Here is a 27,039-nt window from a genome sequence, read left to right as displayed (position 1 = left end):
TGAGACTATTACTGTATCAGTGGGAAATGCCCCTGTGCCTTTTTTTACCCTTTGTTCTCCACACGGAGACTTGTTTTATAAAAAATAACAACTGTGGTTATGTAAGATCATAACACGTTATGTTATACATCCCCATTATGAACAAATCAATGGTGTGTCTTGAGCTTTTTAATGGTATACACAGATCTTAAATGTTCTGCTTCAAAAATAAAACTAATGAACCGTATGATCTGTAAGATTTAATCACTGAATATACACATCTTGATGCATTTGTTTAATATTTAGTAGAGTTACAAATTGCTTATGTCATTTATTCAGATTACAGAATATATTATACAATCCTGAGTCCAGTGTAAAAAAACAAACAAACAAGAGGAGCATCCATTCTAATCCTCCACGTGGTGTGATTCTACAAAGTATGAAAGACCTGAGCAATCAGATCATTGACTATAATCTTCATGCATTGCATACATTTGTTTTCAGCATACCTGTGTTGTTAGCCTGTATGGCCGAGTAAGGATCTGTGAAACGTAGAACCTGGAGAATAAGGCATGCTACTTCTCCTGACGTGCATGTGTTTGGGAAAATGGGCATACAATCGTAAGATGTGAGGGGGGAAAAAGGGCATGCAGCGGCCAGCAAGACAAATCCTGCAAGTAAACCAAGTGAGATCATGTCACTGTGACATATTAAAATAGTATAGTTTAACAACTTTGGTGTTTTTCATATTTTTTTATGAATTAAGATAAATCTACTGTATAAACACAAAACTACATAGTGCTTCTTTTAGCTTCCTGAAAGCTAACACTTTTCAAACAGGGATCAGACAGTATCATCAGCTCTCTGAATTAACTTGATGGGAAGTGAAATGAACAAATGGAGAGTAGCATTTTAACTCTGTTATGATTTCATTTTGAATAAAGAATACAACGAATCCTGTCAGAACAAGACAATGCTAATAAAGAAGTGTGCTCCAGTGAGGTCATCTGTGCTGTATAAAAGCATGCAAATGTTAGAAGAGGGTATCTCCCTTTCAGGGTGTTTAACACGTGGCAGAGTGACAAAGTGAAATACTTGCAGACAGAAGAAACACAGTTTATTCATAACTGTTTTTCCTTTTAAGTCTTTCAGGGTGCTGGAGCCAATGCCAGCTGTCACTGGCCAAGAGGCCCGGGCACACCCTGGACAGGTCGCCAGTCTACCACAGGGCTGACATGTAAAGATAGGCAAAGATTCACAAGTACGAGTGATTTAGAGTCACTAATTAGACCGATTGGAGTGTGGGAGGAAACCCACGCGGGGATGGGGAGGACATGCAGACTCCACACAGAAAGGCACCCGGCTGGTGGATTTGAACCAAGGGCTTCTAGCTGTGAGGTGACTGTGCCAACCACCACACCACCCTGCCACCAGAAACACTGTGTATAAAATCTGAATTGCAGTAAGTAAGAGGTCGAAGCTGTGAGGCCCCTGGATGCAGATTTCCGTCTGCTTCAGTGGGACATACCAGCATGTCAACTGGGAGGTAGTGAACTTCTATGCACTTAATCCACATTCAGCAGCAGAGGACTACGTGAGGGTCACGAGATATTCGGCCCGTTTCTCTGTTAGTTAGCTCTTTGAGAGGTGGAGTTTACGGCTAAAGTACTCCGGCGCTGCATCCAACAGCCAGTCAGCATCCACCAAACAGAGGTCCCTCATGTAGCAGCGGGAGGTGTGCAGAAGTTCGTTGAACACCACGTATGCTGGCTTGGCCTGGAAAAGGACCGAGGATGGGTGGATGGCCACAGGCTGGTGGGTGTCCAGGGCTAAGTAGCTGCCATCAAGCTGTAGCTCTGCAGCGTTGATGAACATGCTGTGTGCGAGGCAGCGGCGGACGTTCCCCGTGTCTGCCCCACACGACTCCAGCTTCAAATTCAGCTGGTGAAACAACAAATATTGAGTCATTAATAAGGTCAGACAGGCTGCGATCCAACATGAGAGCTGCTATCCCTGAACTGCTGCCAGTGAGAGGACACTTGATAGACTGATGCCATCTATTGCAACACAATTATACTTCAGGACATTAACACTTGTGCAACAAATACATTGAAACCACAGGTGTGTTCATGTCACGTCTGCACACAGATCATTGTCTGGGCAGATCCTTCAAAAAGTTCAGTACAAGTCAGGACTAATTCCAGCTTACAGCCCAATAAGCTTAATAAATACCTCATATCATATAATGTAGTAAAATGTAAATGATTTGTTGCTGCAGCTCCCAAGAGAAGCTTCTGATAACCAATCAGTTTGTCTAATAAGGTGTTGCATCATTAGATGTCATCCTGCCTGGTCCCAGCAGTCACACAGCACAGATTTAAAGGTGTGTACCTTCAGACAGATTTCTTTGAGCTGAGAATGGACCTCCTTCACCAGACCCATGTTCCTGCTGTTGACAAAGTTCTCCCGACACCACTCCTTTAACAGAGGACACACATTGGATTTTAAGGTAGCTCAGCAACTTATCTTTGACTAACTGTATTTTTCCCAGCCACATACATCTGCCCCCGACACTTATCGAGATGTGCTCACCTTGTTACCACTGACTTTCTTGAATGCTCTGTAAATGTTGAGGAGTGTCATGTGGTCTCCTTCGCTGGAGGTGAACTTCTTCCGCGCTGCGAGCACCTCTTCCCGCCGGGCCGGAGGGTTATACAGTACACTGTCCACCGACAGCAGAGACACGATGCACAAAATCTCCTCGGAACAGGAGAAGTCCGGCGACAGCAGGATAGTCTGAGAGACGCAGCAAACACGGCAGACAGGCTGTCACTTTGTGTTGTCCTTTAAAGAGAACCTCTGTATTTACACCACCTATGCATTTGTCTTAGGCACATTTTACCTTGGCATATCTAGGTTCTAGAGGGAAGCTCGCCATCTTCTTTCCCAGAGCAGTGAGGAAAACCTGCCCCTCCTTCCTCTCCACAGCTCCCAGCAGCTCTAGATGGTCCACAGCAGAGCGAACGGCCTCTGGGATAAACACAACACATTAAAACCACCACACGAATCCTCCTGTGTGGCATGAGGGTCACGATCTGTGGCATCTTACCTGGAGAAGGCTTGGACATGAAATCGAAATTCATCACGTCTGGAATCCCCAGAGCCATGAGCTGCAGCATCACACCAGCTAAATTACACCTGCAGCACACACGCACGCACACACACACACACAAACAAACACACACACACACACACACACACACACACACACACACACACACACACACACACACACACACACACACACACACACACACAGAGGAAAGAAAACAGAAGAATGGGCCACTCAATCACAGTGACCTAAATAAATCCACATCATGCTGCACTGAGCTTTACCAACTCTATGTAGCGAAACAAACCACCACCGACCTCTGGATCTCAGGCACAGTCATAGGGATGAGGTTGTCAAACTCCTGCTCGGTGTAAAGACGATAGCAGGAGCCCGATTCCTCCCTGCCAGCCCGACCTGCTCGCTGCCATGCCTGGGCTTTAGAAACTCGCTGCACTGCCAGCACCTCCAAACCACTGTCTGAGAGTCACAACCAGATGAGAGCAAAAGAAGTGAATGAAAAACAACAAGATACTGTTCATGTTAAAAGTACAACAGTTTTGATTTCTGCTGTTCAGGTCTATGGAAGCTGTAATTAAAAGGAATCAGTTAAAAGAAGAAGCAAATTTGAAAACACTGGTTCCCAAACAGCGATCAAGTCTTGGAAAGTCTGGTAAAGAATTGAGAAAAATATATATTTAACTAGGTAACTGTAGTCAGCTATGCAGCTCAAGCCACAAAAAATAAAACTGTTAGTGAGGTAACTTTAGTTAGTAGTTAACTACTCACAGCAATCTAAAGCATTAGCCCTAAATTCTGATTGGTCACAAGCCAAAGACAATGAAAAACACAGATTTAATTTTCAACCACATGTTGTATTTCATCATCTGAAAAGTAACCAGTGTTAATAACGGTCCAATAAATGTAGCATAAAGACAAGAACATCTTACCAGGATTGAAGCGTTTGGCCTTCACCATCCCCGTGTCTATCACGTATTTGATCCCAGAGATAGTAACTGACGTCTCAGCAATGTTAGTTGAGAGGATGACCTTCCTACAACCCTGGAAATAATTGAAACATGATGAATGTTAGAAATCTTGTTGAGAACAGCCGTGCACAGTCGTGCACATCTAAGACATTCTGAGGTTATTGTTTTAACAGCCACATCCTTTTCTCTATACTGCTCTGCAGAGCTCTGTTTTGTCTACATGTTTATTGGTATCTTTACCTTGGGAGCTGGCTGGAAGACCCTGAGCTGCTGTGCTGGAGGCAGCGATGCGTACAAAGGGATAACTACCATGGGACTGCAGCTGTCAGGCAGATGCTTGGCGATGTCTCGACACGTCCTCGCCAGAGCCTCGATTTCCTCCTGGCCCGTCATGAAGACTAAGATGTCGTGGGACGGAGGTGCCTCCTGCGTGTAAACAAGACGACCGTGTTCTGTTCCAGTGTCAACATGAATCATCACAGCATGTGAACATGCAACCAGGTCACTGCTTATTCACAGGTCTGTGTTCTGTATAATATTAAAACATAAGAGATTCTACTGTTCTAGGTGCCTGTAAGTGGTCAAATGTGTATTTTCCCTGTGTTCAATTGCAGTGAGAATCCATCATATCAGAAGAACTAAGACATCACTATACAGGTCCAACAAGTCTCTCTGCAGCTGAGGGTAAATGAAGCTACCTGATGGATTTGGAAGACAGAGACGAGAGCAGCCTGCAGGTAGTCGGACTGAGGTTGCTTGGTGTAGTAGATCTGAATGGGATGCTGCCTCCCCTCCAGGTACAGTACTGGTGACTTGTTGAAGTATTCAGAGAACAAATCCACATCCATAGTGGCCGACATCACTATGACCTGTGCGGATTAGAAAAATAAAACAGAACAAACTGATCAGCAGCAGAACAGCAGCACTTTATCTCTCGAGAGAACACAGTAAATGGATTAATCCAGTGCTTTTTACAAAATATCTTATTAACCCAACAGCAGCTGGACCCGTCCTCCTACCTTCAGGGGAATCTTGCTGAGTTCTCTGCGCTTGCGTTGAGCAGTTTTAACCACACCAAACAGCACATCGGTGTGCACCGTGCGCTCATGGGCTTCATCCAGGACCACCACGGTGTAGCGCAGAAGCAAGGGGTCTCCTATGGCCTCGCGCAGAAGCATGCCATCTGTCATGAACTTCAGCTTTGTCTCAGAGGAGGTGACATCCTCAAAACGCACCGTGTAACCAACCTGCAAAGAGGTTTGATGACTTACTATGCACAGCCCAGGAGACTTAGGCTGTGGCTGAAAATTAAGACCATGTTTTGAGAGCCTAGTCTCAGAAGAAACCTGTCAACCGAGCATACCAGCTTTCCAAGCTGAGTCCTCTTCTCCTCCGCCACCCTTCCTGCAAGTGAGATGGCAGCTACTCGGCGAGGCTGAGTGATGGCAATGATGCCCTGGCGTCCGATGCCGGCCTCATACAGATACTGTGGGATCTGAGTGGTCTTTCCAGAACCTGTTTCACCTGACACATGACAGAGGAGTTAGGCATAGTCCATCCATCCATTAGGAATATAAAGTAGACATTTTCTCTGCACTTTAAATGTGTTTACTATTCTGAATTATAAGTGTTAGAAATCACAAACTGAAAGTTTGCTACACAGTATAGGAGCTGATGATATAATGGTATTTCAGAGCGGACTGTCCCTTTAACTGGAGTCGCACAGCAGATGCTAACGCTATAACTTAGCAGTACCAGCTAACTGCAGCTGTGAGCATCTTACCTATCAGCACAGCGTTGTGAAGCTGTCTCAGTTGGTTCAGTAGCTGAGGTTTGGCCTGGTAGATAGGAAGCTGTTTCCTCTGCACGTCTATCGGAGTGGTTACATTTCCCTTTCTAGGCAGCAGCATTCCAGGTTTATTCTTTTCGAGACGGAAAAAAACTGACCCCGGCTTGAATTTTTTAGCCGGAGGAGGGTCGGGGTCCTGGGGCATGGTCTAGACGAAGTGGCCCTTATAGCAAAACCTTCACAGCGTTTTCTTAGGATTCTTTTAATGTCCAAAAGAAAGAAAAAGTTTCTTCGTGGTCTCTGGACAGCGTCACTGCGGATGTTTTGCTACCTCTGCAAAAACGTCCCCACGTGGTGAAACTCGGGCGCAGAAGTTTGACGTCATTTGTCTCCTGTGAAATGTGTCCTGAGTGGAGACTGACAGGCACACGGCCGGACGGCCTTAAAAAAAACTATTGTTTATTATTTTGTCAGTGTAAATAATTTCTGAAATATAACTCATAACTGTCTGAAGCACTTAAAACAAAAATGTATTGACTTTTGAAGTGTGTAAAGTTGCTAAATGCATGTATTATTTTTATAGTTTTCTGGTTTTGAAGCTGTCAAAACCAGAAAACTATAAAATGATTTATATACAGTGTATGGCCAAAACTAGCATGGGGACTTTATCATACAGACAGACTGTCTGGTTGTCTGTGTCTCTGTACAGTTTACTGGACTGAAATAAACCTTTTGATGCTGGGTTTTGCCTGCTGGACTACTTAGTTGTTGCCTGATGGGACCATCAGTAAAATTAGGACCCCTTAAGATTATTTAATCACCACATGTCTTTGATTCCTCTAAAAATCTACTACCATTTTTTGCCGGTCTGATTTATAATCATAAAACATATAAGATATCCACTCCAACATATAATGGCAATCTGTTTACAGCAATAGTTCATGAAAAGAGTTTAGGTGATACAAAGAGACTTCACAGAGGTAATGGGAATTCAGTGAACAGTGAAATCATGTCTTTTTAGTTTTATTAGCTATAAAACATGTCATTATCACCTTCTCTTGCCTCTGGTCACTCCACATGTGGAGCTGGTTTGGGAGTAGGTGGTGGTGGGATGACTGTCAAATACCTCGTACTGGTCCGGGCTGTGCGACACACCCTATCTTTATCATTTTGAAAGGATTGGTGGAACAGGTAAAGCAACATTTTGATCTTAGTAAAAGGTTATGTAAATTGCAATACACAGGAAATTATGCAACTAATGGTTTGCAACTCTGTATGAGACTGACAGTTTATTGAGGCAGAACAAAGAAGTAAAGTATAAAGTTTTCATTTATTTTTAAACGTTGCTGTGACTGAATAAAATCTCGATAGAAAGAAGATTTACAAGTTATTCTGCATGGCTTGCATTTGACAAACTACCAAAAGGGCCCATTCTTTTGCTTTTCTTTTCCACTCACAACAATGCCGCTGCACCGACTTGCATTTTGAAATCATTTGTTGTTGTTGTTCCTTTTTTTTTTCCCCACGCTCTCAAACAGATGCTCCATTTGCCACTCACTCTTGCAACCTCAGTAACCTTCAGTTGATCAGTACATAGTCAGTGATAAAGACGTCAAAGACGACCTGTCAGTTTGATGCAGCACTACACAGATAACCTGGAGGCCAGTTGAACTAATCTCCAGCTTACTCCACCATTAATGCTAACCCACTGATTGTCTGTATCAACAAAGGTATCAACTTACTTTCAGTTCGTCTGGCAACTCAAGCTAAACACACCACAAGTTTCTATGATATCTTATCACATCCTGCCTTTAAATGCAATGTAAGGCACATATATTGGAGCGTTTTTCATTTAGTTAGTCCTTCAACCCTGACAAACCCTAGCAATCCTACCAAATGGCCATTTTGTGGCAATTTCCAGTGCATATTTTGCAATAGACCTTAATCAGATTTAGATTTGGATTTTAAACATGATTCCAAAATGAGATGTTCCGTTCTCTAATCTCTGGAGATTAGAAAGCACTGCATACAAGAGTGAGAAAGATATTTCTTTTTTTTTTTTTTTTGCTGCAAAACCTTTTATGTAATATTCTTAATATTTCCGTTCATTCACACTGAGACTGAACGGTTTACTTTTATAATAATTATGCGTTTGCTGCTTCGTTTCCTCCAGGAGTGAAGATAAGAAATGCAAAGCGTAGTGCATGAAGAGAGAGAAAGTGAATTGCTGAATGGGGCAAGAAGCCCTCTGTGTTTCTTACCCCTACACAAAGTGATGATAAAACATAAGAAGGCTTAACGTCTGAAAATAGAGACATGAGAGGAGGCAAAGAAGCTGAACTGAGGCATACTAAATGTTTGTTTGTGTTCAGCTTATGTGGTTTCTATCTTGACCTAGCATGCAGGAAGAGAGTGTCAGTGGAGACGATAAGGGCTGACTGTATAAAGAGAGGAGGAGGTCTAGTGTGTGTGTGGCAGCTGTGGAGTCATTTGAAGTTGCAACTCATTCAAGATTGAATAAAAAACATTGTACGGCACTAATTGAGTGTGCCGTATATAACACAACCGAGAGAAGATAGATGTAGTGAAATCCAGAAGTTGCAGCACTGAGGTGAATGGGAAGATAGAGAGAAGAGAGAGAGAGAGAGAGAGAGAGAGAGAGAGAGTGACCCTGTGCAGAGAGAGAGAGAGAGAGAGAGAGAGAAAACAGTGTGGGAGGGAGGAAGTCCAACACTTCAGGACTTCTCATGAAGCGAGTTAGACGTCACCTATGAGAAGAGGCTGATCTTAGCCACTAGTGAGGAACTAGGTACCGGACACAGGGGGGAAGTGGAGTTCTGGGAAAAGGTGTGTATATGAAAGTGGGGTGAAGAGAGAGACAGAGAGAGAGAGAGAGAGAGAGAGAGAGAGAAAACAGTGTGGGAGGGAGGAAGTCCAACACTTCAGGACTTCTCATGAAGCGAGTTAGACGTCACCTATGAGAAGAGGCTGATCTTAGCCACTAGTGAGGAACTAGGTACCGGACACAGGGGGGAAGTGGAGTTCTGGGAAAAGGTGTGTATATGAAAGCGGGGTGAAGAGAGAGAGAGAGAGAGACAGAGACAGAGAGAGAGACCCTCCTCTCTGTGGGTCAGCCGATGAGAGAAGATGAAGAAGAGCCAAATCTCCAGCGCCCTCTCGGACTTCTTCTTCGAGTATGAGACCCCGCGCCAGGTGTTGGTGAGGAACAGGAGGGTGGGAGTGGTGTGCCGCCTGATCCAGCTGGGGGTCCTGGTTTACATCATCGGGTAAGACCCACATATTGTAACTACGTGTGTGTGTGTGTGTGTGTTGCTCACAGGGCCAACAGGCAGACTTGAAAGCATGCAGGGTTTACAATATCTCGCATGTTTCAGTGTGCTTGGAATCCATGGGAAATGACCTCTGCGAGTGACCCTGCACATTCCAACAGCTCTGACTGGCAGAGTGACGTGTGACATGTTGTTGAAGCAGAGCATGATAAGAATCCATCGAGTACTCACGGACGGTGCCGCCGAGGGTGTGGGACACGGCAGAAGTCTCCAGGTGCAATTCACTAAACAAACGGGGGCCCCGCAAACGAACACACTCAACAGACAGAGCCTGTGCTGTTATCAAGTTCAGACAAACAAAAAAAAACAACATGCTTGTTAACTTACGCATACTGAGCCACTCACACACCTCCACACACACTTGTTTTGGCATGTTGGAGTCATTCACTGGAAATAATAAGGAAGTCTCGTTTGTTTTTCTTAATTCCCTCTTGTCACGGCTTGGCATTTAGGTTTTCATTGTTGTTAGTTTGGGGTGTTGCATGTGCATGAGACTTAGTGTGTGTTTGTGCACGTGTGTGTGTGTGTGTGTGTGTGTGTTTTTTTTTCTACTGTGTCTTTGCACCCCTGAGCAGCACAACCTGAGGAGGAATGCTTGATGAACACGCTGAGGCAGATGCTAACACAGATAACAGTCAACTGCTGCCCAGTTCACTGCCAAACGGGGCAGAGACGTTACCTTCAGCTGGTGATGGCGATAGCGACCACAAAGAAAAAAGTCACATTCAGGAACTTCCTCTATTGCTAATGGCAAGGTTGCTTCTGACATAGGAAAAGACAGAAAGATAGAAAGATAGGTATCAAGGCTCTTTAGTGCTTCCCTGACAGCGTTCACTCCTCTGCCTCCTTCCCGCCCGTCACCTGCTCCGTGCAGGCACCGGGCATGAGAGGAGATGCGATTGTAAAGCTGCCCAGATTTCTCTCCTGGGGATTCAGGCAGCAAGTTGACAGGTCGGAGCAGACGTCCGCCCGGCAGTGAACTGATTGCCTTGTCAGGAATTTTAGATGGAATTTCAAGCTCACACTTGCCACAGTTTTACTTCACCTTAACAAACCTGTAGTTTTTAGTTCACAGCAGACAAATGAGCTGTTTGTGTTTTTGTGCTCTTGCTCTCTTAACAAGCAAATAATTCCATAAAAAACAGTGCATCCTTAAACCACTGTTTTGGGAGGAAACAGAGCAGAAAGGCAAAAAGCAGAAACCCCACATTAATGATTTCCATGATCTTTTATATATCAATTAAAGTCAATCTCTTAATACTTTTACAAACCTAAAGGAAACAGCAGCTGTAGCAAACAAGTGTTCTTTGAATTGAATCTCGTCTCATCGCTGTTTGCTTTTCACACTGATTACTCATTACTTATTCCGTAAATCTACTCTGTTTCGTCTCCACCTAAGTGCGGACGTACATCATTTGATTAGCAGAGCTGATAGAGACTGTGGCTTTTAGCTTATTGTGCAGTTTGATGCTTCTCTTCTTTTGTCACTGTGTTCATTGTGCACAGACAAATGAACGTGCACTGAATAGACGCTGTCCCGTAGGCTTTCTGCCATGGGATAATTGCTTTATACACACTATATAAAATAGCTTTGCATGCACCAATGTGTGTGCGTGTGTACATACGGTGTCTTCCCAGTGCACACCAGCTGTTAACCGCACCTCTTAGGCGTGCACACACGCTCACAGCCACTGCAGAGCAACACAATGAGAAGTTTCATTCAGCAGAAATCAAAATGCACTTGAGTGCCATGATTGCTTTTGCATAATGGGAATTCATTTATGTGAGAAAGGATTCAGGCACTTTTTGTTAATCCACTGAACTCGACGTAACTTCAGTTTTAAATGTTCCATTAGGCCTCGTGTGTGGTTAAAATGTCCTGCTGTAGATCTCGAGACTCCTTCCAGATTAGAACCAGCAGTGGGAGAGGCAGGCAGGTTTTCTGCATGAGTAAAAATAAGAAGGATGAGATGACTAATGGGAGAGAAAAGATGGACAAATATGGTGAATTATTGGATCGTTTTGACCTGTTTGAGGAACAGTTGCTGAGATTAAACCATGTCAAAGGGTAGAGGGGATATGTCTATTTAATGGAGCTGCTAACAACTTGCGGACATGTTAAACACACAAGCCCTAAAGAAACAAAAGAAGAAGAAGATTCAATGTAATCAATCTATTACACAATCATTTGAACATGATTTCTTGTGACGTCTGCTGCTGGAATGCGGGAATGTTGAAATCATCCATGTCCTGTACACGCCTCTGCCTGCGAACATGGTTGGCCGGGGTGGAGTGGGAGTCTGAAGCGCTGACAGATGTGACAGGATGTTGTCTGTGTCTCCCGTAGGTGGGTTTTCATCTACGAGAAAGGCTACCAGTCCACTGACATCGCCGTCAGCTCCGTCTTCACCAAAATGAAGGGAGTGGGCTACACCAACGTGAATGGAGTTGAGAGAGTGTGGGACGTGTCAGACTACGTCTTCCCTCCTCAGGTTGGTGTCATGTTGCCGTGATGTCACAAAGTCTGCGTGAGTTCTGATGCTTTTCTGCTGAAGAACGGAGGTCACGGATCACCATGACAACGGCTGAGGTTAACTAATGTTATGCCACATCCAGTAAGAGATGTCACCAGAAACAGATGTTTGATGCTGGTGACGATGTGGCTTTGGCAACATCAAGTTGTCTCTGCGTGTCCCAAAGGCCGTGTTACACATCCTGTAAAGAAGCGAGCAAACAACCAGCCAAAAGTGATAGTGATATATTACAATACAAATACAGTACATTGCTTTGTTTACCTACAGTAAAACGCTGATGGGTCCTGTTATCTGTGAGAAAGAAATTAAGACAATGACAAGTGTCCTGTGAGCTCTGAGGTGTGGGTGTGGCCTGTTTTAATTCCCAGTGAGTTTTCCCGCTCTAAACACTGTCAGGTCTATTTTAAGTTTTAATCTTTGAAAAGCTCTACATAAAAGAAATCCATTATTATTATTATTATTACGTTCGGTCCAGTGCAAGTTCATCTGTATTCTGAAATCCAGTCTCCCAGTGGATGTGGTACTACTCAGGTTCATCACTTCAACACGTTTTCATGTATTGAAGGGTGAGAGAAGCTGGGGAGAAACAGGTCTTTCCAAAAGTAACAAGAAATACTGTGTTCAGAAACGGCATCAAGTAAATCTTAGGGGTAGCGTGAGTACAAAGTGAGAGGAAACACACAATTTAACACTAATGCGCCAGAGGAAGTGTGAAATTGATGCAAAGATGAGATAGAAAAAAGGAGGAAAAGGGAAAAAAGGGAGAGGGAAAGAACAGGATCCGTGTGGTGTTCTGGGTTCAGTCGGAGGCTGACACACAGACACACTCCGACAGATGAAAAGACTGATACCACTGAAGCCGGGAGCCAGTCAGCTTAGCTGAGCATGGAGGCTGTAATCAGGAGAAACACCTAACAGTGCTCTCACAGCACCTGTGAGGGTCTTTTGCAGCTACTCTACTCCTGGCTCCTGGCTTATACCTACAACACGTTTACGAGAGTGGCATCAATCTTGTTAACTAGCTCCCGATAAGAAATGAGAAGCCGCTCATTTCTTCTTCTATCTTCTTTCTAAATCTTAAATGTTAAATATTTTTGGGATGAAAGAGATTTACGGCCTCCACGGGGTCACCAGTGGGATGCAGCTGATTAATGTTTCACAGGCCGCCGACATTAAACATTAAACACTAAACACACACATTCCTTCTTTTTCTCCTAACACTCAGGGAGACTCATCTTTTGTGGTGATGACAAACTACATCATAACCGAAGGTCAGCAGATGGGAACGTGCCCGGAGGTACGTGAAAATGTTCCTCCTCCTCCTCCTCGTTTCCATCTCTTTCTCTTTCTCTTCCTCTCTGTTTTCTCCTTCTCCCTCATACACTTCCATAAACAGTAAAAACGAAAAAGGAAATTGTGCCTCATTCCAGGACTGTTTGTGTAAGTGGGTAATTGTGCAGCTGGTGAACTGCAGAGGAGAATAAGCCTGGTTGTAAACAGTTGTTTCTGTGTGGTGCAGACGTACAAGCTTCTATGGTCACGTCGTCATTTAGTCTGCATGTTTGAAACTATCCACGAGTAAATGCACTGACTTCAGTCTCTTGATCCTAACAGCTTAAAGACAAGCACAACTGCAAGTCGGACGCCGACTGCGAAGGAGGGAGATTCAAACGTACGGGACATGGTAAATCCTGACAGTGTGTGACCTCAGCAGTCCTCACTGAGTAACCGTCTGTGGCCTAACTCAGCTCAGCTCCGATGTTTTTATGACCTTGTTTCAACAAAGACCAAAGCCTACTTAAGCCACAGGCAGGGATGAGATGTAGCAAGCGAGATACAGGATTATGTCAGGTTGTGGAGAAACATTATTTGCAAAATGGGCCGTGGCTGCCACAGGATAGGCTCACGCAGCAGAAACTATAACCCAGCAGTCACTGCTAAGGTAAACATTTAGATTGAAGTCATGTGTTGCTCTTCTCTAACTCTGAGAAAAAAACTGATTAGAATCAATAATGTGTCTTAGCAGCCAAACATTTAGTGTGTGTGTGTGTGCGTGTGTGTGTGTGTTTTTGGCCTGCTGATCAGTACTTGCGAGTCTAACCTTGTCTTTGGCAAGTACACACACTGGTGTGTATATAAGCGTGAGCACAGCCATCACAGAAACTTGTGTGTGCGTGAGATGATATAACTCATAAGCACACACACACACACGTTAAAATCATCAGTCACTCAGAGAGATGTGTTTTAAAAAGGTCCCGACCTACTGGAGCTACAGTAGTCACCATCCACTGCAAGTCCAAAGAGCGCTACGTTTAAATCAGTTTATTGTCCTCCGTCTGTGTCAGGGTTGCTTGTTGAGCCTTTCAAGTCCTCTGTGTCCCACTTCCACTTCAATACGAGTGATGTTAGCCCGAGCTTTAGATCTGTCTGTTTCAGACCAGTCAAATGCACCTCGAGGTGCCAGCGTCCCTTTTAGGGGATGTGTACTGTCTCTTTGATTATAGACAAGTAAACATGTCCAGGCGCCCCTGCAGTCAAATGAAGTGACGGTGACAAAACGCCTGCTGGAGAACTCATCCGGCACATGATCCGAGACACTGATACCAACAAAGCTAATCAAACAGAGAGAAACTATATGTTAGGATCTGGGCAAGATAAAGGAAACGGCTACTTCAGCGTTTGCTTTGCTTCTCTTTTATATCTTGTCTGCTGCTGTTGATGCTAATTCAAGATAAGATGAAATGTGGAGGCAGAAAATGCTTAGAATAGCTTTAATACTTTTTTTTTATTTTTGCTGCTGCTTGCAACAACTAATGCCTGCTCTACTTTTAAGTTCTGTATCTTTTGATGAACTCTCGTTTGTCTCTGTTTCAAGGGGAAATGACGGGAGTCTGCGTGAATACCACTAATACCTGTGAGGTGTTGGCTTGGTGCCCTGTTGAGGATGATCGCATAATACCAAGGTATGTAGAATCACTGAATAATACTAAAGTTAGGATTCTGTGCCGCTTAGAGGATTGTTTTATACACCACTCATACTGATTTATGCTGAATATTTGTATGAAGCACCTTTGTCTAATGTTGGATTCTCTGCTCTCCCCCCCCCCCAGTCCTCCTCTGTTGATGTCTGCAGAGAACTACACACTGTTCATCAAAAATTCTGTAACCTTCCCCATTTTTGGTGTCACAAGGTGATGAACTTTCTTCATGTCACATTAAGCTGAGCTCTGCAGATATTCTGCAGAATCTAGATACATAAATATCAATAAGTCATTTTTTGACATATGATATGTTGCTATGACTACAAAATGTAGCTGAATGAGTATAAATGGTAGTTTTACACGTGAAAGTCAGGTACCTTGTTAAAAAAGTTAAGAGGAAGAAAAAAACTACAAGACTTTTATAATAATAAAGCAGAAATAATTGAAATTCTGTGATTGGTCAGACGGGTGAGCCTCACTAAAAATCCTTTAGAAGCAGCAGCATTATCCCTGCATATTATACAGCAGATTTCTACACTACAATAAAAAATTACATATTGTAGCTTTAAGCTGTCTCTTGCAAATCTCTGAGGCAACAGTATTTTTTAGCAGTGGTTTGCTTTAAAATGTTTAATTGTGTTTTTAGGAGTAACCTGGTTGAGGGGATTGATGCCGACTACATCAACAAATGTCTATATCATCCAGAGGACGCACCGCTGTGTCCCATATTCAGACTGGGAGACATAGTTAAACTATCTGGCTTCAACTTTGAAACAATAGCCCAAGAGGTAAGTTTGGTGCATGGGACCTTTGCTCAACACTAAATGGACTGCAGTGGTATCCAGGTGGTTAAGCACATTCCCATTTCCTCCACTCACAGTTGTACATCATTTATCTTTTGTTGTTTTGTCTCTTTTGTCCCTCCTGGGGGTAATAGAGACATGCATGACGTATTGTGTGCTTGTGTCCTGACAGGGAGGGACCATTGGTATTGTGATTGACTGGACATGTAACTTTGATGTGGCTGTGAAACACTGTAAACCAAAGTACAACTTCCATGGACTATATGGAAACCCTAGCGATACAGGCCAAACCAGACCATCATTGGGCTACAACTTCAGGTGTGTACAGTAAATACACCCAGTTGCTAGGCACACCTAGGAAAAACAAATATAATCTAAAACAACAGTCTTGCAATAAATCTTTCATGAAGTTAATAACATTCAGCTGCTGTTCAAACTCTTTTAGAGTCATTTTGGAAGCTGTGGTTTGTTCTTTTGCCTCATCGACAGAAATGAAGAACCACTTGAATTAAGATGTTAGACTGCAGATAACAGGACCATGTATATGCTCTAGCTACTGTGCTATTATAGTTTGACTTTTGAGAGTGTGATGTAAAGTAAGAATTCGTCTAAAGGCGGTGTGGCCTCAAGGGTGGCCAAGCGTGGCCCTGCACCCTTGGAATCTGATTGAGCACCCCTGGTGTCAGTGGGTGGGTTCAGTACTTGGCTTCTTATTATAAAGAAGAAGAAGAACTTACCAAACCCGAGGCTGAAAAAAATCACAATCATTACAAATAATTACAAACAAATAATGTTTCTACCATCAAAAATGACAGTTGTTTGTTATTATTATTATTATTATTTCCTGACACGTCTAATGTCGGTGCTTGAAGCATCAAGCTGGATTTCACTCTTCACTATGGGCCAAGCCAACTGTTTCTAGACTGTTTCTCACTGTTCTCTCAGCAAGAATATTACCTCATTTAGCAATTGCTTAAATAGAGGTTTTAATACTATGTTGCTACAGTGTTTAGTAATTTCCTGTTTCTTGTAGGGAAAACAAACGGTTCGCTTCAGCGTGTCTGCATTCAGTGCCTTAAGAATTAGAGTTGATAGAAATTTTTGCTTTTATTTCCAGTATTTACTGTTTTTTTCCTGAACCCAACGTTGGCTCCTGATCTGTGACGCAGACTGAAGTTTATGATGTTTACTTGGCTTCAGTAGAACAGATGAACGTAGCTCTCAGAGATTTCGTTTTAGCCTTTGTGGTAATTGTTCTGAGGGTAGTTTAATCTCTCTGTGCTCACACATACATGTTGGCGCAGTCATTAGCATTATTTATACAAGGGCAGTGTTAATTGGCTAAAGCATAATCAGAACAGTTTGTGAGTAACAATAAATAATTGATTTATTCTTTGATGATTTTAGTTTCATTTGATACATGTTTTGCATCTTCCTAAACAATATAATTAAAAATAGATGAGATGCTTAGAAGTGCTTTGTCAGATCTGGTTAACTTTGCACATGCCTGTTTGTAGGTACGCAAAACATTATTTGGAGAACAGTGTTCAGAAAAGAACTCTTCTCAAAGTGTTTGGGATCCGATTTGATATCATTGTTCAGTCACTGGTAAGTACTACATAAAGCATACAGTTTTATTTACACGGATTGCTGAGTTAAGAGGGAATGTTAAGTCACTGGTACTCTGTTTTTCACAGGCAAGAAAGTTTGATATCATCCCAACATTGACGGCCATAGGCTCTGGAGTGGGCATTTTTGGAGTGGTATGCTGTACTTGCATCATTTATTTCAAACAAATCATTTATTTCATGTCATTGGAATCATTCTGCTACTAATACAAGTGTGGTTTCTTAAATCATTTCCAGGCAACTGTAGTATGTGATTTGGTGTTGCTCTATTTGCTGCCAAAAAGAGAATTTTACAAGAACATGAAATTCAAATATACAGATACACCGATACAGGTAAGATCTCGTCAGTGTGCAAAGTGATAATTGGATGTTAGTTCTGCTGTGATCAGTTTGAACACACGGTGGCAGCAGTGAGACATTTAACAATGACAACAGTCAGTCCAGACAGACAGAAAATCCATTCAGTAGAAATCTAGATCTGTATATACACATACATATTGAATGTATTTCATGATAGCTATATATTAGAACCGGCAATCACACCTTCATCAGCCATCAGATTAAATCTGTGTTTATTCCCATAACATTCACAAACCAGTGCAGAACCATTTGTGCTCACTGCAGCGCAGTCATTTGTCCGATAGAAGATGAAATGTGCACCAGTGGCACCCAGACAGCTTCCTCCTTTAACTGAAACAGGCAGGGCATTTTGTATTTACAGCATGACAGCGAGTCGCTCGGTTTAGACACAAGCATCAAATACACCTTTGAGGCAAATGCAAGACAAGTCCATGGCACTGACCAGTCCAACGTGAGTGCATGTAGAAGTCTAGACAGTAGAGTAGATTTATTTATTTATTCCATGTATTGTAACATGTGCTGACGAGGAGAATCCTTTCACCTGAGATGTCTAATCGCCTCCTATTCTGTGGCTTTGGCTTTTATTCTGCAGGATCCTGATTCAGAGGCAGGTAGCATGGAGACTGAGGTATCGAAAGTAAGATATTTGTGCATTTTTAGAAGAATAAAGCCATTTTGCTACGACTTTGGTGATGACTCATGTCCTGTTTTTCCTCTTCTCCTGTGCAGAAGTGACCTGGGAGCAAACCTTCAAGTCAATGGCAACGTTACCTTTCAGGTGTACTGCACTGGAACCCTGCACACACACACACACACACACACACACACACACACACACACACACTCGATGGACTGAAAAGGGACTCAGGCTGGACAGAGTCAAGTGACATGCTCCTCACGTCCTCGTATTCTAAATCTCTACCACTCTTCCAGGCGTCCCAGTGCGACTGTGACTCTTGCTGTTGTGTGTCAGCCACAGATGCCGTAGCTCAGCTGTATAGTGTGTGTACCTTTTTGGGTGTAGCTCAGTTTGCTTTTGTTCATACTGTGGGTGTAACTTTCACTGTCTCCATCACTGTGAGGTAAAAAAAAAAAAAAACCACAAACTTTTTCTGCCACTTCAGTGCTCCTCTGTGCAAACACATCATCCATAAGTCATCCATTACCTGCGTGGATGTGCCACTGTCAGTGATTCACCCTTGTGTGCACTTTGTGATCGACGATTGAATTTAATAAAAGATGTACAGTAATAATCCTGCTTTTTTTTTTTCTTGAACAGGAATAGAGGCAAAATAGCATTCACATTTTCTTTTTTTATTGTTTGATTATGTCTAGGTGTACAAAAAGCATGCAAAAAATAGCTTCTTTATAGAGATTGGTACATATTTACATGGTAACAACTACATTCCATAGGGATGTATCATGCTTCAGTTTTATATAAGCAACGGATGCGGGCGAGCGAGTACATTCAGGGAAATGCACAAGACATCACAAGACTGACATCCAGAAACAAACAGAGAGCAGACACCTTCAACACACAGGACATCAGGACAGCTTCATCAGACATGTAGCAGTGGAAAAATCTCCTTGACACCATATTTACAGAGTCACTCTTGCACAGTCCTCTGTCTTTGGATATAATTACGACCTGAAATCATGAGAATTTATTCCTGCCACTTACTTCCTGTGTGCAGCTGAAGCAACACCACACTGGGATGGCCTTTTTCCCCCTTTTTTCACTGCTGTAACAACATTAACTAACAAAGCATTAAGGGTGCACAACCCTGTACATTTCTGAACATATTTGTATGAACTGCTATTATGCAGTAGAAGTGGAAAATGCCAACTTTTGGGGAACATAATATAATGACTAAAAAACATTTTTTCTTCTTCAGTTTTATGTTTGACTCACTAACTGTTATGCAGCTTGTCTGCAGCAAAAATTGAAGTTCTTTAATTCATTAGTCCATTGTCAAACGTCGCAAAAATGCCATTCACAATCCTCGACGTAATCATTTATATAAAAAAAGTTTATTGACTTTTAAATAACAATTCTGGCAAAACGTCAAATTGCTATAAAGAAACAAAAAAGTCTAATGTGGTATAAACTCTGGCAACACTAAATTAGTATAAAGTACAGCGTCATGTGTTTCAGCTTGTGGCCGTCATCAGTGTCACATGGCCCCAAACTGAAACACACAGGTCTGACAGTGCAGTTGTTCTTTATATTATATTAAGTGTGTTGCTGGAGTTTATACTTCTGCAGTTGGAAGGTCAAACATTTTCTTCTCTGAGGCAAGCTACTGATCATCCATGATCCTCAGTGTCTCGATGACACGAAGCTGCCACTTCAGGCTGCTCCTATGGATCCAGCTTCTGCATCATTTGAGCAGTGAAAGCCAGAAGTGCCACCGTTATATAACACTCATCATTCTGGCATTAAATGCAAATGCACAACAACAACAACAACAGCAACAACAGCAATTTAAAACCAATCCTGTTGCCGCAGCTGTTACAGCATTTTGACAGAGACAGGAAGATAAGTTGCTAGAAAAGGGGAACATACAGGGGTTTCATTGGTAAGAATCTTCAAAGCAGACGTACTGTGACATGCCTCCAAATTAAGATGCAAGAGGGAACAGTGAGAACTGTAAAGACAGTTTGTCTTCGTGATCATGGACTGTACAGTGTTTTCATGATTGGCAGGTCCCAGTAGTGTTTTATGTAATCGCAACAATGTTAAAATGCATTTGCAAGTGGAAAAGTGCAAATAGTTAAATATAAAGCGGTTATATCCGAACTTTCATTAAGAACAAGTTCAATACACTCAAGAGGATGAATGGCCTGAGTGCTCTTACAAGGGAGGGGGAGGAGAAAGAGCCAATAATGCAAGGATGATTGAGACGACAGCAATATTGCACCTCTGACAGTGACATAATGCCTGTACAAACACACATATGTTAAGTCAGCAACACCTAAATTAATCCCATGAAGAATATTACGTGGATTGAACATTTGCTTTAACAGAGAAATCAAAATGTAACGCACCGGTTCATACTTTTTGGTTCAAGCAGCCCTTCACTGAAGGTTACCCTCAAAACAGATTTTTCACTTACGTCACCCTCAGCAGAGAGAAGCAATGAAAACGAGAGAAAAGCATCATCAAATGAGAGATACAACCCTTATTTTAAAACGGCATGCGCAGAAAGGTTTCAGATAATTACAAATAAAGACATACAGTGTGCATTTATCCTGTACAGAGCCTTTACCAACCGTTTCATGAACAATAAAACATATAAAGATTTACATTCCCCTGTACCCACATGATAGTGAAGTTGACTTTCAAATGATTTTTATGCATATGCATAAAAAGATTTCCCACTGAGGGCAATCTTAATTGAGGAAGTGCTAAGCTCTGCACTAATCAGCTGCACTGTGAACGGCACTGAAGCGGATGGGGAAGTGTTGTTGTTGTTGGCAGCCTGGGCTTAATCATGACACTGAAATGCTCCTTTTCACTGCGGTTCAAGTGATCGGCGCTCTCTGCCAGCCACACATGCTTTCTTGACAGGGGCAACGCGCCAGGCCGGCAAAAGAGGGGAGGAAAGAAATCAAAATGGAGTTATATAAGCATTTATCTAAGGCAGAGCTGCTGTGGAGGCGGAAATGTTCTCAATGATTCGAGTCGGCAGAGACAATCAACCCACAGATTTCTTTTTTTTTTTCAGTCAACCAACTTGAATGACAAACAAAGGACTGAAATCACAAAAATGAAGCTTTTTTTCCCATTAATCCATTAACCCAACATTTGAGGTCCCACTGGGTTAGCATGCCAGCCAACGTCAGTACTGTAGGTTTTCCACAGATCCACTTAGATAAAATCTTGCGTGGCTGGTTGGAGACCTCACAGGTTTAACAAAGCAAGGTATTTAGGGACTGTATGAAAATTAGCAGGGTGTATAGGGTATCCCTTCTCTTGACTTAGAAAAAAAACTCCTCAAAAAAATCTGTAGTGCTGGATTTATACAGCTTGTTCAACTAAAAAAGGCAAAGCATAAAAAATTCCACTATATATATATATAATAACATAAGTATATATACATATTTTTATAGAATAATATTTTTCACGCTGGTCAGAAATGTTTAAATAGGTGAAATCATCTCAAATTTGTTTGGCAAGTTGACGTCCTTCTTTTTGTCTGTCTGACTGACCATCAAACGACATGCACTTTGAAATGCTCTCGCAGCCATTTCACATCGAATCAAACAGTGTTAAAGAACCAAAACCATCAGACAAAACGACTCATAACAGAACAGGAGACGAAGCGCGAAATTACTTGTTACACAAAAATAAATACACACTGCAGGAAAAAAAATCACTTTGAAATGTGTTTCGACATTTTATAAGTCACTGTCCTTCTTGTGTGATCACCCCGAGATGGATGATTTTCTTTTTCTTCATGTCAAAAGACGTTCAAACAGGACCGTGAAGGCAGCACAGCAAAGGACTTCAGCCTTTAAATCCTTGCTTCAAAATAAAAACTCCTGATGGCACATGTGCTGTACAATAGGGCTGTGAGATACTTAATTTATGTATAATATTAACATGACTGATCACTGATCAGAAATGAAAAGCTGCAGTTCACCAATGAGATAATATAGAGTCATTTACATGCTGAAGTCTGTGATACTTACTGAACAGATCTTTTCTCTTCGTCATGCAGGCTATGACTGTGACAGGTGACTGCAGACAGTCTGATGATAAGACATAATTATACACCATGCACACAGGTAAAAACAAAAAACTAAATCTGATCTTAACTGTTTTTTTTCTTCACAGTGTGCTGCCAGCTGACAAGCAGGTTCTCATCTTCTCCCAGTACAATTATTTGAACAGTTAACGATCCAGAGAATTGGTTCAATTCCTCTTAACGGTTCACTGATGCAAATCACAACTCTAAGTGGTTGAGCAATTAAGACAGGAAACAATGAGGATCACATTTAGTGCCTGGGAAGTCTCCACAGTGGAGAGGGACACTGGGGTAAGAAAAACCAAAAGCAAAAAATAAATAAAAAAGCAAACCTGAGCGAGCACTGTATCGGATTTAAAACGTTGAGTTTCCTCAGTGTGCAAAACAACAAGCCTGTAGTGTGATACTCATTTGAAATGTGTGGATGAAAAGAACGCACAGAGGTTCAAGCAAAAAGACGCAAAGATAACGGACTTTAAGACTCTGTTGACGGGAAACTCAAGAGGAGGGCTCGTCTTCATGCAGGTCCTCCAGCTCTCCCTCTCTGGGCCCATCGCCCGTGCTGCTCTTTCTGAAAGAACAGATAGAGGAGAGAAGTCAAAATTGGAATTTCTGTGGACAGTCTGAAGCTTGACAGGGATGTGCAGGATCACACTATTAAGCATATGCATCATCTGTCCAAATGGAGCAGGACCTCCAGCTCTTTTTCCTTCTTGATGGATGTGAAAAACACAAAATGCTGTCTATGAAACACGGCGTTAAGTGACAGCGGCGGGGAGATGACTCTGACTCTGAGATGACAGCTGGGGAGGGGCTGCTCCATCACGTTTCATGATGGGGTTTTAAGCAAGAGCACGAGGAGTCTAAGATGATGATGGGGACAGCGGCTGGTAGATGTTAGACAGACAGCGAGCTGTGCTGTAGTTGTGTTACCTGAGTGAGGGGTGAAGTTTAAAAGAGGGCCGGAAGGGCCACGAGTCCCTGCAGCAGAGTGGGAGAAAGGATGGAAAAGTCACAGGTGAGAGAGAGGCAGAGGTCACCTCAGGAGGTCAAATACACGGTCGCTGGTGGAGATGACGTCCCCACTATCTGCTCCTCTGCCTCCACGTGAAGCTGGAGGAGGATTCTTTACATTTCAGTGTTGACACAACCAGCCTCTCTTTATTAGGGAATATTTCCCGCCAGCACCTCGCCACACTAAGAGTTATAGAGCATGTCTTAACTAACAAAAAAAATTATATACATTTATAAAAACATTTATTTAACATTTGAAAAAAGTCACATATTGTAGCTTTAAGTCCAGTTTCTGCTTCTAAATGTGTCTGTTTTCCTTCTTCTTAACAATGGGATTTGATTTGAGTCAGAAAAACATAATATTAAAGATATCAGAATAATTGTATTGTTCTTACACATTGTTTAAAAAAAAAAGAAGCTACATGCTGTTCACAGTCTTACAATCTTTCTATTAATTAACAAGGTTTATTTTTCAAGATGAGATGATCCAATCCTCAGTATCTATACAGACATTCTGGTTCATGGCATTGTGCTAGTAATACTAGTCCTAGACGAAAAATCCTGTTTTATCAGTTGGGGGCAGTATTGCTTGAAACTGCATGTCATCTGAAAACACGTTTACCTTAGATAGCAGCTCTGACAGCCTGGAGACTAACAGGGGAAACCTTGACCTAAATAGAGAAGAAACCATCTAAAACCCTTCACAAAATGAGATTAGAGTCTGCTCCACGTTCAGCGCAGCAGTGGTTCGTCTTCATGACAAAGTCTGCTGGACACATAACACAGATTACTGTCCCGAGGGCACTCGCAGCACAGCTGGAAACAGCTATAGATGCTTTAATCTGCCCTTGGCTGTATATGTTGAAATTGCATGATGGGAAAGAATGACTGGCTCATTTCCTCAGTGACTTTCAATCCATGTAAAAAGAAAAACCAAGGCCAGCCTGAGGCACTGGATCTGTATCATTCTTTGTCACTCTGAACCGTCCTACCTTTAAAAGCTGAAAGCAACACACAAAGAAACACTTATAAAAGATGTAAGCTCCACTGCATACAATGAAAGAATGAATTATGGTGCTATGGCAACACAAAATCGCAGCGGCTGCTGCCGCAGTCAGTGCTAGTTAACCTGATACAGCAGAAAGAGGAGACAGGTGTGAAGGAGCAATTTATGTCAGAATCTCGAGCAAAGTCGACAACAGGATTAAACCTATGTGCTTTTAATGTATGTTTTTTGGTGTGTGTTGTGGATATTTATTGATTGGTAGAGGGTGGCTGGACGGTGTGTGCTTACATGAGCAGGCTGCCAGGTGCAGACATGGACCTCTCCTCTCTCCTGCTTGGACACTCAAAAGGGTTACTGAAGGAGCGCTTTCTCAGCATGGCTTTTACCAAGATCTGGAACGTTCACAGACAAAAGACAATTACCAGGACGCCCCACCATGTCTGCCCTCTGAGGCTGAGACTGGTTCCTTGGATAAGGTCGGTCTCTTAGCTCAGTTGTTAGAGCACTGAGGTAGTACATTCAGGTCTCACTCACCAAATTTCAAGTGTCCTAGGACAAAACACTGACCCCTCAACCCTTAAGTGTACCTACCCGACCAATTTTTTAATATTACCAATTATAATATATTAGGTCCTGCATACAGATTCACCTCTAAAATAATGTTTTACTTGCTTGTTAGAGTGGTTTTAGATTTCTTTAAGAATACACTCATTCATTTTGTGATTGAAAGGATAAAGGACATTAATAATGTGAAATGTGGTCTTTATGAGACACTGCCATACTGTGAATTCCTCCAAATTAGTGCAACGCTATGGCACTCAACAGACCACATGCTGCCAAATTTGGTTTCCCACATGCAGGAAAGTGGTTCTTCTGCTACGTCCCTGAATCACCGATAATGGTTGATGTGAACGGTCCCTACAGCTACAGTACAGCCTGAACGCTACTATTTTAAACAGTGGGCAGAGAAAGGCTTTTAAAGTTGCAGGAATAAACGCTAGTAAAGCAGAGGGCTTCAAGGTTTGTAGAATTTCATGTTGAATCATGATTAGAGGCAGCCTTGTCCTAAAACAGGCATGCTGAGTCCCACTGAATGTACCCATTTAAAATATAAAAGGTCAATCAGTGGTTCTTACCACTGCAGAGAGACTGGGAACAAACTTGACTGAGTTCTGGATGTCCTCCTCTGTCACTTCAACCGCAAAGCAGTGCTCCTCCTCCAGGGGCAAGGGGTCAGTGCCTCGTTGAGTCACCCACTGGTCCACCTAGGCACATAGATACGACATACGGCAGTTTCAGAGCACTGGATCCAGCTTTCATGCCTCCACACTGGCGATAGCCGCGGCCAGAGTGATTATGTGCTTGGATTGTCTGTTCATCCGTCCCTCTATTTTAAACACAATATCTCAAAAACATTTCTTCAAATTTGGCACAAAATTAAAGTCAAGAATGAAGTGATTTGTTTTTGGTGGTTAGAGGTCAAAGGCTAAGGTCACACACACGTACATTGGTAGGCTTGGACATCCAGGACTTCCAAGATCACAGAAAAAAAAAGTCTTGCATTAGAGACTCTGGCTCAAAAACACATCACATGTTGAATCATCAGTTATTAAGATCAGAAATCATGCTGTTGCTTCTGACATTATCCACTTAAGAAATCACTTTATTCCAGGAAGACACCACACACACACACACACACACACCTATTAGTGAAACAACAATTCATTTTTATGGCTCTTTCCGAGCTGCTTCGTGCAACTTGGGTCAATTACAAATGTGTCTGTGTATGTTTTGTTTTTTTTCCGCACAAGGACATGCATGACGCCAGGAAGCCTAATTATCTCTTGTTCCATAAACACAAAAACAGTCCCTGGTGAGAAAATGACTCACTGCCACATGATTAGATTGTGTCATAGAAACACGGTGGGTAGCGGTAATGTCATCTGTCCTTGGCCAGTGCTGGACCTCTGTGCCTCTCTGATACTGACTTGCTCGGTCTCACACCTGTTCTTCATTGGGATTTCATCATGTTCTGGGACAACACAGCACATCTAATGAACCCTACTCTATGCACTGCACTGCACAGTTTTTTTTACCATTCACTGAACTAATTTTGTTGTGATCATGTTCATGTTAGCTGTCCATACCCTGAGCAATCAGTGACTAACACTATGGTCTCTAACATCTTCTTTATTGTCGACCGTACCTTGATTTCAGGGATTGTGATCCTTGTGTCTGGGTCTTTATCCAGCATCCGCAGGATCAGAGTCCGCAGCTCTTCACCGATATTAGGTCTGCATTGAATAAATGGAAAAAAATAAGGATACAGAACATATTGTAGGAAAAAATAATGGATCAATTGTACAAACAGACGATGTCATTGATGAAGGGGCTGCCGAGTTGTGACAGTGCTTCTGGGGGTAATGTTGGTAACCAGACATTTCGACTTACTGTAAGTCAAATGTTTAAAGCAGTGAGTAATGTCAGTGCCGCATTTCACTGACAGAAAAGAGAAGTACAATGAGAAACTAACGGATGATTGCAGCACAGGTCATTATGATGATGATGACGACCGTGGCAGTGTTAAATCCACTCCACCAACAGTGTAGCGGCCCCATCCTAGCCGACAACAGGTCTTGTCTAATGAACAGGCTTCCTGCACAGCTGCAGAGTCTCTCGAGCCCGCTGGGGGAAGACACTTATCATTATCAACATGACACCCTGCACTGATACACAGGCTACTACA

The 27,039-nt window shown here is 42.5% G+C and overlaps 3 protein-coding genes across 7 annotated transcripts in view; 1 reads left to right on the top strand and 2 right to left on the bottom strand.

Moving 5' to 3' along the window:
* Positions 1–261: 261 nt before the first annotated feature.
* Positions 262–6,324, bottom strand: dhx33 (DEAH (Asp-Glu-Ala-His) box polypeptide 33). Its single transcript, XM_026373030.1, has 12 exons — positions 5,861–6,324; positions 5,441–5,601; positions 5,097–5,324; positions 4,776–4,946; positions 4,318–4,503; positions 4,039–4,150; positions 3,409–3,568; positions 3,089–3,177; positions 2,882–3,009; positions 2,572–2,775; positions 2,371–2,457; positions 262–1,920 (listed from the first exon to the last, which is right to left on the bottom strand). The coding sequence occupies exons 1-12, from the start codon at positions 6,069–6,071 to the stop codon at positions 1,612–1,614; spliced, it is 2,046 nt and encodes a 681-aa protein (XP_026228815.1). The 5' UTR covers positions 6,072–6,324; the 3' UTR covers positions 262–1,611.
* A 1,662-nt stretch (positions 6,325–7,986) lies between these two features.
* Positions 7,987–18,775, top strand: p2rx1 (purinergic receptor P2X, ligand-gated ion channel, 1). Of its 5 annotated transcripts, none has more exons than XM_026372518.1 (14): positions 7,987–9,153; positions 11,564–11,708; positions 12,976–13,047; positions 13,365–13,422; positions 14,626–14,713; positions 14,861–14,941; positions 15,378–15,519; positions 15,707–15,852; positions 17,052–17,142; positions 17,232–17,297; positions 17,400–17,495; positions 17,884–17,973; positions 18,115–18,159; positions 18,252–18,775. In XM_026372518.1, the coding sequence occupies exons 1-14, from the start codon at positions 9,014–9,016 to the stop codon at positions 18,255–18,257; spliced, it is 1,266 nt and encodes a 421-aa protein (XP_026228303.1). In that variant the 5' UTR covers positions 7,987–9,013; the 3' UTR covers positions 18,258–18,775. The 5 variants fall into 5 exon arrangements, with proteins under 5 accessions (XP_026228303.1, XP_026228301.1, XP_026228300.1 ...); XM_026372516.1 differs by having other exon boundaries at positions 13,365–13,434; positions 18,115–18,150; XM_026372515.1 differs by having other exon boundaries at positions 7,988–9,153; positions 13,365–13,434.
* Positions 18,776–19,531: 756 nt separating this feature from the next.
* The window catches only part of camkk1a (calcium/calmodulin-dependent protein kinase kinase 1, alpha a), a 42,849-nt gene continuing 35,341 nt past the window's right edge, over positions 19,532–27,039 (bottom strand). Inside the window, exons 13-16 of the mRNA XM_026372514.1 lie at positions 26,500–26,587; positions 25,430–25,558; positions 24,582–24,685; positions 19,532–22,844 (exon numbers count right to left, since the gene is read on the bottom strand). Of these exons, the coding sequence (XP_026228299.1) occupies positions 22,772–22,844; positions 24,582–24,685; positions 25,430–25,558; positions 26,500–26,587 (394 nt within the window). The 3' untranslated portion in view covers positions 19,532–22,771. The remainder of the gene's footprint in view (positions 22,845–24,581; positions 24,686–25,429; positions 25,559–26,499; positions 26,588–27,039) is intronic.

Source organism: Anabas testudineus, chromosome 14, assembly GCF_900324465.2.
Source record: "Anabas testudineus chromosome 14, fAnaTes1.2, whole genome shotgun sequence".
Lineage (NCBI taxonomy): Eukaryota > Metazoa > Chordata > Actinopteri > Anabantiformes > Anabantidae > Anabas > Anabas testudineus.
Note: the sequence above shows the minus strand (reverse complement) of the source record. Positions and strands in the feature narration are given on the sequence as shown.